The sequence below is a fragment of the Pleurodeles waltl genome, chromosome 1_1, assembly GCF_031143425.1.
Source record: "Pleurodeles waltl isolate 20211129_DDA chromosome 1_1, aPleWal1.hap1.20221129, whole genome shotgun sequence".
In the NCBI taxonomy this organism is placed as follows: Eukaryota; Metazoa; Chordata; class Amphibia; order Caudata; family Salamandridae; genus Pleurodeles; species Pleurodeles waltl.
The window spans coordinates 529377283-529394052 of NC_090436.1; the positions used below are offsets into that span (position 1 = coordinate 529377283).

The following is a 16770-nucleotide window of genomic DNA, read 5'->3' on the forward strand; positions in this document are numbered from 1 at the left end:
TCCATACGGTCCATGATTCTAAAGTCACTCACTAATGTGTACAAAGCACGATTTACCAGGGTGTAATCTAGGTAGGAAACTGTTTTCCTGGAAGATCTTGTCCATGCAGGCAGGATATCGGCCGGCTTCTGACCATTTAGCACGAAGAGCCCTACAGATTCACAGATGCATATGAACTTCTCCCCTAACTTATCTTTCCTACTCTTTACTGGGAGAGTTTGGCCGGGAACCGTTGCTACTGTTTGAATGAGGTCTTCAACAGGGTTATGAAATAGATAAAGATTAAAATCACCCAAGATTAGCCATTATGCCAAATGTACTCTTTTTGTTATTACGAAATGGTTTAATAAGTTGCTAGCTTCAACTGTTTTCTCTTTTAGATTGATATATGTTGCCTAAAATCAAAGTATGTTCTTTCTCCAGCCATCAAGCCTGACTAGTTGAAATGGTAGACCTTCCTCCTTAAGCTCTGTGGTCTTCGCGAGAATGCTCGTGCTGACGTAAATCGCTAGGCCTCCCTTCGCCCTGCCACATCTACTAGTTTTTGTAGCTGGTCTGAAATATTCCATAAATCCTATTAGTTGTATTGATTCCTAAGCCCAGGATTCCTGTAGTAGTATAATGTTGAATGAGCTAAGGAATTGGGTTACTGCTGGGTCCTCCAGTTTTGCTAGAAGACCACCCATGTTCCACGAGCAGATGTTTAATACCCCTTTTGGGGATTGTTCCTTAGCTGTTCAGCTTTTACCAGTCGCTCCTGTGGATAATGCCAGCGGTAACCATTTCCAGTCAGGCTGTGATTTCCAACTTGATACTTCCTCCCTGTTTCCTTCCATTTTTGAACTCTCAAAGGGAACTGGGCTCCTCTTATTTCGCAAGTTGATTCTTCAGTGGCTATGCTGGGATGGGTCACAGCCTGTGCTCCATGCAAGACTGACCATGCGCCCTTCGGCATTTCCAAATGTTGAAAATCTAATAGCGGGGACGGGTATCTCTCACTTTGATAGATGACCACCTCAATACCCCAGGCTTTCAGAAAGTCCTTCCTCTCCATAATCTGTTTGGGGAGGTCCGGTGCTGAAAAGATAACAAGCGTTGGGTCAGTAAGCTGGTTGCCTCTTGCTTGGATGAAATTTATAGCACAATGTCATCCGTAGACACATACTGAAGGTCTGGAAGTGCTTTTATAAGTTTAAAGATAGTGGAGTGATTGAGAACATCTGTAGGGGATCTTGAGATGAATTCCAGAATCCAAAGCAGATGATGGTTCGGTTCATGACTATTCGTACATGTTTGAGTGGACCAATTTTGCTCCGTATGCCGGTTCTGTTCCATATGACTGGGTTCACTATGTCTAGTACATTGTTCATTTCTCTTGCTACTTACGTTGGCTTGTGATAATTGGCTAAAGTCTCCTGGCATATTATTTTTTGGCTTTGCACTCTGCTGAGCGACGCCGGGGTGGTCCCTTGAGGGGCTTGCTCTTTCATCCATGTGGTTACCACTTACTATGGGCAACAGATGCCCTGGATGGAACCTTGTTGACCGAATAGCAACTACTAGATCAAGGGGGCTCTTTACTTCTGCGTTTAAGTCAACACTTGCATTGACATAGGTAATAGTATCCATGTTTTACCTTCCACTTAAAGCTATACCCTCCTTACTTGATTCTATAGGAGTAATTTCTGTTGCCTTTACGTGGTTAGATGAGACCGTGCTGACTTCCTTCCCTTTCTTGCATGTTTCCATTCTCTTTTTGATAAAATCAGAGTAATGGTGTTCTCCGAGACAACTTGTGAGAGAACTGGTGTCTCCATGACTTCCATACTAAGACTTGCTGTAATATTGCTTTCCACCATGTCCCTTTTATTTGCTATGGATGGAGATATCACTTGAAGGTAATGAAGCCTATCCTCTAATTTCTGCACAGGGGGCGCTAATGTTAACATAGTGGTAAGAGTTAACATGTGTGCGTTCGTCATTTCAGGCTGTGCAAACTTCTTTTAATATTCCTTCCAGGATTAGCTGCTGTTGGGATAATTTGTCTACTACCTCTCTACAAGAACAGATGGTAAAATCATTGGTTTGTTTAGTTTGAGCACCTTGTTATCAAGGCATTTAGTACTTCCAGCTTGCTGTCTATTCCAGAGACAAATACCACCAGTGTGTTTATCAGATCCCCCTGAATGTCCATTTTATTTGAATGAAACTGTAGTGCCATAACTGTTGCTTGCATTGGGTTCAAAATTGCGGCCCACATTTCGTTTGCGCTGATTATCGCCAGGGAATCTGATTGGGAGTTGACCTTTTGGTCCCCTCCTAGGGCTCCTTCAGTTATATTTGCTTTGAAGGGTTCATTCTGTGAGGCTTTTGTTTGTTTTTTTCCTCTGCTAACCTGTTTAGAGTGTTTTGTATCCCAGGGCTCCTGCTCCTCACCTTCAAATCCACACGCTGGGAAGGAGTAGAGCTTGGGGCTCGAGCATATTAGACCACCTTGCTGGGAGTCTTGTTCTAGGGTTTCCACGGTTGCTACCATCTCTGAGTCCAGAGTGGATAGATTAGCTGGGCTAGACGTCCGACAATGCTTGGCAAGATCTGAACAAGTGTTCCTCGTGGTTTTTGCTTGTTTAGAGGTATTGGGGGTGGGGGTAAGGAGGGCTCCTATTGCAGGAGTTAGTACTACTGGGGCTTTAAGCACCGCTTCTCCCGTCAAAGTCTGTCTGCCCATAATCACCACTATTGATGAAAGGGGAAGTGGGGAGGGAGGGTAGATTTTCCCTGGCCTTCTTTCCAGGGCTTCCTTGAATTTGCAGGGCTTGTATGAATGATGTACCGCCCTCTGAGTTTTGTTGGATTGTTGCCAGTGGGACACTCCTGCTTTCACCATAGATGCTTGCAACAGAAAAGTAGTCAGTTATCTTATGATGAATGAGTGGGGCAACATCCTCCCCATCTCATTTTTTCCATGTTAATATTTTGCTCAGCCGGGCTCCTGCCTATTTTGTTAGTTTAGACCTGCCCCTTGCATGGGCTGAAGCGATCTAAATCAATGCTCACTCTCCTTTTTGCCATTGCTTCATCTAATACCTGTTCTCTTTTCCTTTTCCTCTTGCTTTGGTTAGTAGTTTGGTTGGTGGCATTGTTTCATGCTTTACCTGACCTCATACTCCTTCTCCGTTGCTTGCCACCTCTGCGCTTCTCGCCGGGCTGGCCCCTTAGGTCACACTGCACCACTGAGTCAAGCACTCAGGACTCCAGGCTAGCCAGCCCAGAAAATCAATAAACCGGGGAGCTCAAGCGGCTGCATCACAGCTCTGCCGGTACTCCAACAACAGTCTCCCGGGTGCCCCAACCTGCGTCAGGAGGCCAGAGGGCTGAGAGTCTGGGAAGCTCAAGCTGCTGCGCTTGCCCGCAACGCTGCTACTGCATGCTTTGTTGCCTGCGACGCTGCTCCTGCATGCGTTGCTGCTCTGCCAGTACTCCAGTGTTTTCCTGGGTGCCCCAACCTGCACTTGGAGGCTGAGGGGCCAGGGACTGAGAGGACTGAGAGGCCGGGGAGCTCAAGCGGCCGCGCTTGCCGACGCTGCTCCTGCGTCATGTTGCCTCACTGCCTCGGTGCTCTGCTTACGCTTCTGTTGCTCTGCTCCAGCATTGGTTTCACAAATATTTCTGTCACTAACTGGAAGGAGGCTGAAAGCACAAAAAATAGTAAAAATATGGTATGTCCCAGTAAAATGCCAAAATTGCGTTGAAAAATGTGGGTTTCTGATTCAAGTCTACCTGTTCCTGAAAGCTGGGAAGATGGTGATTTTAGCACCACAAACCATTTGTTGATGCCATTTTCAGGGGGAGGGGAGCACATGCTTTCTTCTGCAGCCCATTTTAGCTGTATTTTGGCTAATTTCTTGGTCTCCTCCCTCCAGCAGAACCCACAAACTCAGTGTACCTTTAGCATCCCTAAGATGTTGGAAAAAAAGGATGCAAATTTGGCGTGGTTAGCTTATGCAGACAAAAAGTTATGAGAGCCTAAGAGCAAACTGCCCCAAATAGCAAAACAAAAGTGTATAGCTATATTTAAAAATGAAGACATTTCTCTAGTGAAACGTTGCCCAGGATCCCCATTGTAGACTCAGCTACTCAGTGTTCAATAATCATGGGTAAAAATATGCTAACTTTAAAGAAGCAGTAATTCAAGGACACACTCCTACATAAATAGTTTAGAACACAGATGACGCCTTTTTTCGTGTTGTCTGCATTTATTCTTCAGGTTTTCTGTATTGTGCATTGCTCTTTTCATAAAGATCCTTTCATCCCACTGCACGCAACTGAAAGTTCATTGTCCACAGTCATCCAGGTTACAAACAAAGAATTTGATACTAGGGCATTCTGAAGGCGTCCCCTTATAACCAACCTTGTAAAAAACTCAATTGCTTGTTCTATGTGGTCCACAGCCTTTCCATCAAGATAATCTCTAAGAGCACTCTTCGCCATCATGAGATTGCACTCTCCGAGCCCTGAAAGCAAAGTAAACAACATGTTACCATGCCATACATCTGATTTGGAAGGATAGCCCACATGACTCAAAAATAATGTTTACTTCCAAAAATAATACACTTTGCAATTATGATTGATTCACCTTGAGAAAGACACCATCTGACTTTCCATACTCCCTCCCAAACTATAGATCACTTCATCCCAGAACGATGTATTCAACATTATGAACAGCCTGTTAGAGATGCTCATCAAATTAAAAAAATTGTACAACAATCAGCAACATTGCACTGTAATACCATACCACTAATACATTTGTTCTGCATCTTTCTTATGCAACTATTTTAGGATTATAGAACATAAAAGGAATGCAATACAAATACTTACAAATCAAAAAAGCAAAATGCTGCACAAAGCTTCTTCTTCGGGTGCCACTATTTGCCAGAGTACGGCTAAGCGCACCCCCCTCTTATTAGCGGATTGCAAACTGTGGTGGATCAGCCTGACATACGCCTCTTGAAAACTGCTTCCAGGTGGCAAATGACCAGTTATCGGCCATCTGCTACTTAGTCTGCACTAAACAGTCTATGATGACTGTCATAGCCTTTCCTAAGGATAAGTGACCCATGATACCCCCAGGATGGGAGAAAGGAGCATGAGAGCAGGGCTGAAGAGCCTGAAACAGGCTTAGAATAGGCGACAGGCCAGGGACACCAGAGCCGATGTAAGTAAGTTTGCGTTGACCAGGTGGAGGATTGTACACCCTGTCCTTTTGAGCTGCACAGGCTGCATCGGTACCAGCAAACCCAGCAGTAGTCCCAAAATGACAATGTAATGTTAATGAGAACTTACTTTCATCAAGTAAGTGGCTGATACATGATAAATAAACCAAAGGACTAAATCATGCATATAAGAAAGTAGCACCTTTCTGACAGTAACCCCCACTTTTTGCCTGGTGTCAGTGTGTTTAGATTGTAGTACAATGGGATCCTGCTAACCAGGACCCCAGTGCAAGTGTTCTCTTCCCTAAATTTAGTTGGGAAGTAATCTTTATGCCCCACAATTGGCATACTGGTGCATTCATGTAAGTCCCTAGTATATGGTACTTACGTACCAGGGCACTAGTACACCAGGGGTCTCCCTATGGTCTGCATCATGTATTATGCTACCCATGTGGGCCCATGCAAACTAAGACTACAGGACTGCCATTGCAGACTGTGTGAAAAGGTGCATGCACCTTTCACCCCAGACATAAGGTTTATCTTATATCACGGTTGCTGAAGCGCAGGGTGCATGGATCTAAGAGTGAGGGCAGCCCTGCAGGAGCAGAGGTGTCCCTACAAACCCTAGACTCCATTTTCTGGGCTTTGTAAGTGTGGAGAAGCCATCCTAAGGTATGTAGTGGGCACTGGTCAACACAAGATGTCCAACTACATAATGGCTTCAACAAACGTGGGCATGTTTGGTATCAAACGTGTTGGAATTATGCAACCACACCGATTCTAGTGCTAGTTGACACCATACCTTGAAGCACATTACTGGACGTTTGTACTTTTGACTTCTTATGTTTCATCATTGCTACAAATGAACCTTGACTTTTCAATGGCATTGATGCAGCCCATGTATAAACTTTAGTCTGCGATGGCGTCAGTCAGAGCAATGGAGATAGTTCATTCTATTTCTCCTCAAGTATGTTTATCAACGCACTACTGTACTGAACAACCGTTTACTTTCAATTTAATCTTCGGACAATGTTTGAATGACATTGGTGCTTTTTCATGTCAACTCTTCTTTGACTTGTATTTTTCTTCACTTTCACTTCATATTGGCACTAGAGAACTTTTTTGACGAGGATTTAGATGACAATCAACTTCTTTTGGTGTCTATTTGTCTCAACTGGTGTAGTCGCTTGACCTTTTGGGCATGCGTCAAAAGTCGCTTCAGGAATGGTTAGGCGTCCATTGTGTCTTTTCGCCGTGACGCACTTACTTTTTCCTTTGCCTTGCAAACCATTACAAAATGGTTCTCCTTCCCATAGCCTTTGTATATTTGTTCAATGGCGGGACATTTATCTTCGTGTGTAAACAAAATTCCACACCTGAAATACAATAACTTTTTCTGTGGAGACATCAATTTGTGTCCGCCCGCTCTGTGCTTCTGCTTACTTTTCATGTTCATGACTGGCTCACTTTGGGCACCTCTAGCCTCCATGTCCTCAGCTCTGGCAGCCATGAAAACACGCTCCAGACTAAGTTTCTCCCAGCATTCACAGTCTGAATGAATCTGACAGGCATCCTTTAACTCTGACACGTATTGCTTCCTCTTCATTAAATTAATTGAACTTAGTGTTTGATGAACAAATCCAGTCTTGTAACAGATCTGTCTATGGTTTCACCAACTCTGTCATTCTTGACTGAAAATGTACCTTTTGTAATCTACATTTGGCATTGGATTGAACTTGAGTTCCAAGGCTTACTTGATTTAAGGGTATGTAACTTCATCAGCTCGCAGCATTGTTTTTATGACTTCTTTCACACCTCACCAGCAAGATTAAGGCGCTTGATGATCTTCATGTTAGCTTTTTCTTCCAGTGCATCAATAAAATCATCAAATGTGTCTATCCAAGCAGTCCATCTGTCACCAATAGTCTGCTTTTTGGCGGTATTGAATGGCGGCGGTGGTTTTAGGAAGGCGTTGGCATTATAACTTTTTGCAACTCTCACTGATGTAGAAAACAGCATTCTCTCAGATGCTAATTGGTGGTCATTGTGACCTTATTTATGTACACTATCTTGGGGGTCTTGCGATGTGCTGGCCTCAGGGTCACCTTTGATAACTGCGGGAACCATGACCTCTTTCTTGGTCTCCAATAGTAGTACAATTGCTGCTCTTGGTCTTTCGATCTTTAGTAGACCTGTGGAGTTGTTCTGCCGCTTCAAGTATGGCTGGATTGTAAGCACAACTTGGCACACTTCTCCTTGGATCACCTCCACAGTACTGTGGTATGATGATTCTCTTTAATCGGTTCCAGTAAGCGGATGATCGCTTCTTGTGTCTGAAGGGCCCAGTCGGGGTACCCACCAATGACTACGCCAAACAAGGAGCTATGTGTTACACATCTTTATTCATCTTCATGTAACTGTGACCTCAACATTCTAAACCTGAATTCATTTCATCACGCTCTAACATTTACGTCACAGTTCTACAGAGTCCATCAGGAGCCAAAGGGTTCCGTCATTCATAACTCACACGACACTACAGTGACTAGATAGCTTACTTGTCTATCTCAGTCCCCTACTCCTTATTCAGTGGCTTTCCCCACTATTCTTGTACTTGTCGGGCCCAAGAGCACTTAGGTCTCACTGTGTTTTGATAGCATTAGTTGTAGCCTTCCATTGCTGATGGAGGACTGTTTTTTCTTGCGGTTGTATGGCTCCATGTGAGCACAATGTTTTCTGCGTGCTCGCCTGTATCCAGTACCTTTTGTAGCATTTGCTACAAACAGAGTGGTCATCCTTTGGAGGTGAGCACTTGGAGCTCTTCAGTGAGAGGGCTGTCTCAAAATCTGAGATCACAGCCTCTCGTGTTTTCCAGCAGACAGGAGGGCTCTGGCTCCTATATGCTGAGAACCTTATGGAGGGGATGGGCAGCGCATACCATCCATGTCAGTGTATGACTTTCTTTATCGCAGTATGGAGCTCTTTGTGTTGTTTCCCTCCTGGCCCAGAAATGTGCGTACAGCCCCTTAGGTCTGAACTCTTTAAGCACTATGCTTCGGTGGTGCTTCCACCATACGACAGCACTGAGGAGCTTTGCTTCCTGGTTCTGTGACTTGTGGGTCTGGTGACAGTGGCCATATCTGAGCGGACAATATTTTTGGTAAACCTAAGACCTTGTGGTGGGATAGCAGCCAATTACTAGGAAAGGCTTTCACCAAAGCTGGCAGCCGTTCTGTAATGAACAGTGCCCTATATGATCAGTGGGCTTCTCATTTGGGAAACATTCTAACGCATTCATGTCTTTATATACTTCTGTTAATTGTTGGGGGAATTACAAACCTAAAGGCTATTTTATAAGCATCTACTCGCCTGGCCCATGACAAGTATGAAAGCACATCTTTTCTGACCAACATTCTTTCATAAATTCATATTTATATGTTCTCTTACATAGCTGTAACTGCTGCGTGCAACGGTAAACCATTGGTCTTTGACACAGTTTGCATCTGCAGTTGCCAGTTTGATACCAACTGGTGTCACGTACTGCGCTGGACTTCTCACCTCTGGATTTCAGATTGGCGAATACACCAAGTCTTCTACAGGTTCTGGATACTTCCAGATGAGGGCGACCCCTTCTAGTAGCCACGGTGCCGCTTGACAGGCTACGCCAAAGCAGACCGTACCATCCAGAAGGAGTGCCAGAGGGAAAAAACCCCAACACTGGGGAAAAAACCTCTAACAGGAACTCCTGAAGGAAAACAAGAAAAAACAGGACTCGACAACAGGAAACAAAAATAGGCAATATCTAGGGTAAAAGGCAGGAAAAAAGGAACAGGCACAAATATCCCAAAGCAAAAGCAGGAACAAAGAACAGGCAAAAATCTCCCAAGGCAAAAGCAGGAACAAAGAACAGGCAAAAAATCTCCCAAGGCAAAAAGCAGGAACAAATAACAGGAGCGAACAGCACAACCAGAAGGAAGTGTTTGCAACGCAAGAAGGAACAAGACTGACTGACTTATATACTGAGAAAAGGGAAGTGACATCACAGGAAAGGGAAGTAACACCATCTTGGATTGGGAAAAGCCCATAGACCAGTATAGAAAAAAGGAAGTAGTATAAAAGAAAAACAGAGCATGCTGGGACAAAAACATGAAGAAGTCAAGATGGACACAACATGGATAGAGACAGGCAAAAAGACCAACAAAAAACCCACCACCAACAACAAAAGAAGAAAAAAGGCTACAAGTAAGTGTAGCGCGACCGGGAGCGAAATATATGCTTCCCAGAAAGCATAGTCAAAAAACACGGGGGACGGCGCTCCGAATATCGGTAGCGCGTTCAACCCGTGAGCACAGAGAGACGCCGCGTCAGAGCACAGCGTTACAACTGGTTGTGCCATGACATTAATCATGTTCTTTCATTTTAACTTGACACAAGTACTGTAGGGGTAAGCAAAGAAATTAACATAGTGGAGTCGGATCCAGGACAGACGGTGTAGTTTATACAAAGTAAGCAGTCCATGACAAAAAGAGTACCACTCACTACAGAAGACAGCCGCAGGAATGACCCATACATGAAGGCTCTAGAATGACCAGTACAATCCACGTTCAAAATCAGTGGGTCTCAAGCGGTGGTTAAGGGACCCCTGCGGGGTCTACAAAGTTTACTCAGGGGGTCCACGGATGCTGAGAATTTTAAATTGTATTAACAGATTAATAAAGTGTATATAAATAAAGAAGCAAATGGAAATTTTAAGACATTCTGTAAATGTTAAGGAATTCAAAAATGGAGGCTAAAAATGTTGTCAATGGCCTCAGATTTGACGGGGAAGAGCAAATATTCAATCTGAATATAACATGGACAATGAGTGCCCCCAGTTAAATTTAGAAATGCTTCAACCTTCCCAATAAAATTATTTTGTTTAATTATGTTTCTAAATTAAATACGATATTTTATCATTTGTGTACTTTTTTGATGAATGCTTGTTTCTGTATTTATTGTGCATTGTTTTGCAGTTCAAGTCATCTGAAATATAGGGTCGGGGCCTCCAGCTTCCAATAAGAACTCAGTGAGAGCCCCTAATAGCAATATTGATTTACTGTGAGTCCCTTGGTTCCAGTAATAGTTAGTTAGGGGTTCACAGAAGTCAAAAGGTTAAGAACCACTGTTCTAAAGGATCAATGATAAGCAACATAAAACAAACAGTACACAACTGCTACTGCTTTACATTACATTCCCCTCCCTTCCCTCAAAAACAAATGCATTTCTAATATAAATCATAATCCATCAATTTAGCAGATAACCTGACCACACAAGTACTATGAGAACTATTGCATTGAATACTTGGATGATCAATAGCATCAGAGGATTCAGAGCAGGGGTCTCCAACCTTCTCTGTAGAGAGAGCTACTTCTGATCAGTGAAAATCATTGTGAGCTACTCAACGCCGTGCAACTCATGCATTGTTCCCAGAGTCCCCCTACGCCCATCCTCAATGACCTAAGGACCTCTATGGAGAGGTACCCATTTAGTGTATCCAGTGCACACACAAAACAAAAACAAAAAAAATCAGAAAACCTGCCATTAGTCCTGGCCTCCCTTTTCAACAAATTAGGTGAGCCTGATGCCTGTCATCCCGAGAGGGTAGATCTTGCTGTCGATCAAGGATCTACGACTTGAAGTTGCTGGGAGAAAGATGAAGGAGCAACTGTGCCCCATGGTGATGACTTTTTACTAATTATTTGCTGTGCATTGTGATGAATATATGGAAAATGTCACTTACCCAGTATACATCTGTTCGTGGCATATGGTTCTGCAGATTTACATGCTGTGCATATAGCACCATCTAGTGTTAGGTTTGGAGTGTTACAAGCTGTTTTTCTTCAAAGAAGCTTTGTTTGAGTCACAAGAACGAGTGGCTCCTCCTCTCGGTGATAGTGAGCATGGGCATCAAGTCCTTTGTTTGATTGTTTTCTCATAGGAGGGTGAAGTCAGGAGTGAAGAATTGTATATGTGCAAGTATATAGTAAGTAAAGAAGATGTCCATGCAATTTATTTGTTCAGAATTGCTCCTAGATACGGTTGAATTTATGCTGACTGAAGGTGAGATTTCTGGTAATTGATTGTGAACTCTGGTTTGTGTAGGGTCTCTATTGTGTATTGTGTGTGCTGTTGACAGTTTCAAATGGTGCTGGCTTTTATAAGCCAGTCGCCCAGATATGGGAAAACATGTATGTACAGTATTCGGAGGTATGCAGCAACTACTGCTAGGCATTTTGTGAATATCCTTGGGGCTGTTGTTACTTCAAAGGGTAGTACTTTGAATTAATAGGGCTTGCCTGCTATCACAAACCTTAAGTACTTGCAGTGTGCTAGAAGTATAGGAATGTGGAAGTAAGCATCCTTTAGATATAATGCTTTCATGTAGTCTTGTTTCTGTAACGAGGGAATGACATCCTGTAGAGTGACCATGTGGAAATGCTCTGACAGGATATATTGATTTAGAGGTCTGAGAGTGCCATCCTTTTGTGGTATGAGGAAGTATAGAGAATATACCCCTGTCCCTTGTTGACTGATGGGAACCATCTCTATTGCACCTTTGATTAGAAGAGATTCTACCTCTTGTTTTAGCAATGTGTTAAGAAAAAGCCTGTGTGAACAGGGAGGAATGTTTGGTGCAGTAGAGATAAGTTCTAGGCAATAACCATTGCGGATAACTGACAGTACCCATTGATCTGTTGTAATTTGTTTCCAGTGAGGACGGAAATATTGCAGTCTTCCTCCTACAGGAGATGTATGCTTTGTGGGGTTGCAGGGAGAGACACTGCTTTGATGAGGTGGAGGCACCTCCAGCAGCAGCGGATTTGCCTCTAGATCTGAAGGTGTGTCCTTTATAAGAGCCCCTGAAAGATCCCCTGGGATAATATTGTTGACCATGTTTTTGTTGGGAAGTAGAGGCCTCTGAAGTTTGTGGCTTAAACCCTCCTCTAAACTGAAGTTTACAAAATGAGCCCCGAAAAGTTGTTGTGTAAAGGGGTCCCGTGGCTTTTGCTGGTTCAGAGTCCTTTTTCAGTTTGTCAATAGTGGTATCCTCCTGAGGTCCAAAAAGTTGCTTTTTATTAAAAGACATATTACAGACCACTTTTTGTATTTCAGGATTAAAGCCTGAGGACCTCAGCCAAGCATGCCTTCTAATCGTGAAGCTAGTGTTAATTCCCATAGCTGCCGTATCAGCTACGTCTAGTACTGATCAGATCTGATTATTACCAATGGCTTGTCCTTCTTCCACTACTTGCTGTGCTCTTTTTTGGTGTTCCTTTGAGAGATATTGAAGGAACTACTGCATCTCATCCCAATGTGCCCTATCATACCTGGCTAAAAGCTTAGGAGTTAGCAATTCTCCACTGATTTGCAGCCTGAGTTGCTACTCTTTTGCCTGCTGCATCAAATTTGCGGCTTCCTTTAGCAGAGGGAGGAGCATCCCCATAGACTGGCTATTTGGCCGTTTCCTGGCAGCACTGAACACAATGGAATCTGGTAGCATTTGCTGTGAAATAAAGACTGGAGCAACTGGTGCCACTTTATATTTTTGTCTATTCTAGGTGTCAATACCCTGGCCTTTACTATTTCTTCGAAAATGTCATCAGTATGTTTTAACATACCCGGTAACATTGGCAAACATTGATATTGTTTGGGAGTTGAGGAAAGAGTGTTAAAAAGAAAATTCTCTTCTATCGGCTCAGAGCGCATGTGTACATTATGATACGTGGCTGCTCTGGAAATGACCGGATTATAAGCTGTGATATCCTCAGGTGGAGACTGTCTTGTGGAATACAAATCATTGGGATTGGGTCAGAGTCATACATATTCCAAGGATTCATGTTGTAAATATTATTGCCTATATAATCCCCATGTGAATAAACATGAGAATGTGTGGGTGAAGTTGGTGGTGGTGGAGAAGAGAGAAGATAAGGCAAATGCGGTGGAGGAAGCTGTACAGTCTTTGGCTTCTCTTTGTGTTTAAAGATCTTCGCCTGTAAAGGCCAGTTTCCAAGCTTTTTTGGAACGCTAGTTTCCTCTTTGTAATTGGAGGAGAGGCAATAATCATTCCAGTCTATTTACTGAATTTGAATCCTCCTTTGGTTTTGGTCCATGACCTCAAGAATAGGTCTAATGTCTGTTTCATCTGCTTCCTGTTCTGAAGATGAAACCTGTTTGCTCCCCACTAATGAATGCTCTGAAAGCTTGGTGGTAGCATGCTTTACACGGACGGAAAAAGTGGTCTGATCGGTAGGGGAACATTTTTTGGGCTCCAAAGAGAGGCTTTGATGTTTCGACTCCGAAGAGGAGCGTGGATGTTTCGGCTCCAATCTGGTATGAAGCCGTCCCGGTTCCGAAGTGGAAGCCTCCATCTTTCGACTCTATATCGAAGCAGGAGTAACAGTCTGTTCGTGGGAGTGAGTCTTGGCCTTTTTCGACACCGAACCCGAGGGTCGGTCGACGATCTCTTGTTTTCAGGTCGAACCATGGCCAGCAAGCAGTGGTAGACCCAAGGCCTTCTGTGATTTTTTAGTTTGTTTCTGATGGGAAGGGGCTGGTGTACTCACGTACTGCGCCGCAAGGAGTAACTGGCTGTCCTCATCTGAACCTCAGTCAGAGTCTCAGATGGAGACTGTATTATGTGCCTGTTCCTCACCAAACATGTCCGGCGTTTGTTCCATGGACTTCAACGTCGCCTCTAACAGCCTTGCTCTTAGATCCCGTAAGGTCTTTGATCGTAAGGACCGACACACCTCGCAGGTCTCCTCTTTGTGGTCCGGAGAAAGGCAGAGATTGCACACCGAATGCTGGTTGGTGTAGGGGAACTTGACGTGACACCGAGGACAGAATCGAAATGGAATCCGATCCAGAAGCCTGTTATGCAGTAGGCCTGAGAAGGGCGTGGGTGCCCGAAAGGGCATTTAATCGATCCAGACTCTACAATTGGATCAAGTGTAGTCAAACACATTTTAAAACGATACCGACGTTGAAGGAAAAGATAGAGAAGATCAGATAGTACCGAACCGAGATCTACCGGACCGAGAGGGAACACTTCTGAATGCGATGGCGGAAAGAAAACAATCTAACAAAGGACTCGTTGTCCATGCACACTATCACTGAGAAGAGGAGTCACTCGATCTTGCGACTCAAAAAAAAGCTTCTTCGAAGAAAAACAACTTGTAACACTCCGAGCCCAACACTAGATGACAATATATGCACAGCATGTGTATCTGCAGCTACACGTCATCGAACATATATAGGTATCTGTACATATATATTTTCTGTTTATAGATTGAAGATTCTTTGTACATGTTTTCATTTCATTACTGTGCACATTTTAAACGTGCACTTTTGGTTGTACTGACCTTCCTTTACTAGCCTTGCAGAGTAATTTAATAAATGTATTCTATAGGCTAAGAGGTGCATTCCAGAGATTCTTTTCAGTGTGTGTGTGTGTTTCAGCTCGGTCAGCATTGAAGCACAACACTAGGCCAGTGGTGATAGCTTTTAGATGGGGCATATTGGGTTTGTCAAACCAAATGTTAAGGTCCCCAAGAAAGTATAGGTTTGAGTATAATGTTATGATTTGAGACTGTATCTAGAAAAGTGTCTGGGAATGTTGAGTTGTTAGGTGGAGGTCTGTAAAGGAGGAGAAACTTACAGGAAGAAGTTGGTGTAAGGTTGCATCTGGTAAGGAGGGCCTCACAACCTTGTATGGAAATGTCTGCTTTACTGAGATTTATTGCTTGTTTGAATATAATAGCTAATCCACCTCCTATTTTGCCTACACAGTTTTGTGTGATGGTTTGATAGACAGGAGGAACGGCTTCATGCAAAACTGGGGCCATGTCATCTCTGCACCATGATTCTGTAACAAATAGTAAGTCAGGTTGTGTGTCCGTGAGCAGGTCGTAGATGTGGTGCTTGTTTTTTTAGAGTGATTGAGCATTTATGAGCAGGCAGTTTAGAAAATATGTGCGTTTCTAGTGGTGTTGTTTTGGAGAAGGGTGAGCAGTATATTTTGAGCTTTTAGCAGGTGTGTTGCTAGTTGTGATAACTGTGTGAGGGTCACAATAGTCCTGTTTTTCAATATAGTATTTCTCTTCCAGCAGGTACAGGAGGCATTTTGTTGGGTCTGTGTGTGTTCGTGGTGGACTTGGTGGCTGAGAGTGACATGATGAGTGTACGTTGTTAATAGTGGCATGTTGTTTATCTTGTTTGTGTCTGTTTAGAGTGAAAGGAGTATGGGTTAGTAGTGGTGGAGGAGCATATGGATCATAATGTAAGGCTCTAAATTGTGCAATAGATGAGGCGGGTAAATGAATGTTGCTGTGATGGGGTGCCTGTGGTAGATGTTTGTGAAGATTGAGAATTTAGGAGTAAAGATTGGGCAGCATCTGTATTATTTGTGTAGTCATGAGAGTGGGAGCGACGGAAAGTATTATGAAAGTTTGTTATTTTGATGAGCTGATATGTGTGGTCTGTTTTCTTTTTGTGAAATAGTGAGAGAAGATATTAATGAAGTGGTTTTCTGTGAAGGATTTGTATGCGAGTTAGACCTGGTGAGTGGTTTTAGAATATTAAAGTGGGTGTTGATGTGTTTTAGAGAGAAGAGTGTATGAGGTGTGCAAGGGGGGATAGATGTGGGTTAGTGGTGTTTGTGTTAGTTTTGATCACTGGAAGAGGTAATGTGTGGTGGAGTGGAGTGTAAGGATTGTATGGTTGTATATAATTGTGAAGATCAGGGGAGGGTGTTTGTAGATGGTGTGTTGGAAGGCTAGGTTTGGGTATTGTCATGATAAAAGGGTGTCTGGCAAGACCAAATAAAGGATAGTGTGGTTGGTTTGTATGAACAAGGAGTGGGTATCTAGATGGCAGAAAGTAATGTATAATGTGGGTTTGTGTTGTGTGGGCGATGGCAGGTTGTGTTAGTGGGAATGGACAGAGTATTGGTTAGACTGAGAATGAAGGTGTCCTACTGTTGTATGTGTGGTAGATATGTGTATAGGTGCAGTATGTGGGGTTTTGTGCTAGTTGATGACATATTGCAATCTGTAAGAGATTTGTGCTGCATGAGTTGGATTTCTATGCTGATACTGTGTTTGGATGTTGGAGGATGTGGAGGAAAAAAGGTCATTTCTGGTAAATGGGAACATGGGCAGCTTTTCAGGCCCGACCAGGCCAGGCCCAAACAGGCAACAGCCCTTGGCTTCTCTGCCCTTTGCCTTGATGCTCGGGTTGAGACGCCCTGAGTCCTGGGCTTAAATAGCCCTATTGGCCAACAGAAACCTAGTCCTAACCCTAACCATTCAGATTTGTAACCTAAAGTACCTCAACCGATGGGAGACCCCGCTCTATTAACCAATCACACCCCTAGTCCTGACAACCAAACACAACACTATCCCTAAAACTACAAATCAATAGGAATCCCAACCCCAGTACCAATCACAACACTAACCCTAAAATCGTGAACCAATAGGAATCCCAACCCTAGTACCAATCACAACACCAACCCTAAAATCAT

At 43.5% G+C, this 16770-nt stretch overlaps 1 protein-coding gene across 4 annotated transcripts in view; it reads right to left on the bottom strand.

Annotated features, from left to right (window-relative positions):
* SKIC3 (SKI3 subunit of superkiller complex) overlaps window positions 1-16770 on the bottom strand; it is a 1026707-nt gene that overhangs the window by 695572 nt on the left and 314365 nt on the right. For all 4 annotated transcript variants that reach the window (XM_069225585.1, XM_069225575.1, XM_069225607.1 and 1 more), the window contains exon 18: window positions 4412-4514. In XM_069225585.1, coding sequence (XP_069081686.1) covers window positions 4412-4514 — 103 coding nt within the window. The remainder of the gene's footprint in view (window positions 1-4411; window positions 4515-16770) is intronic.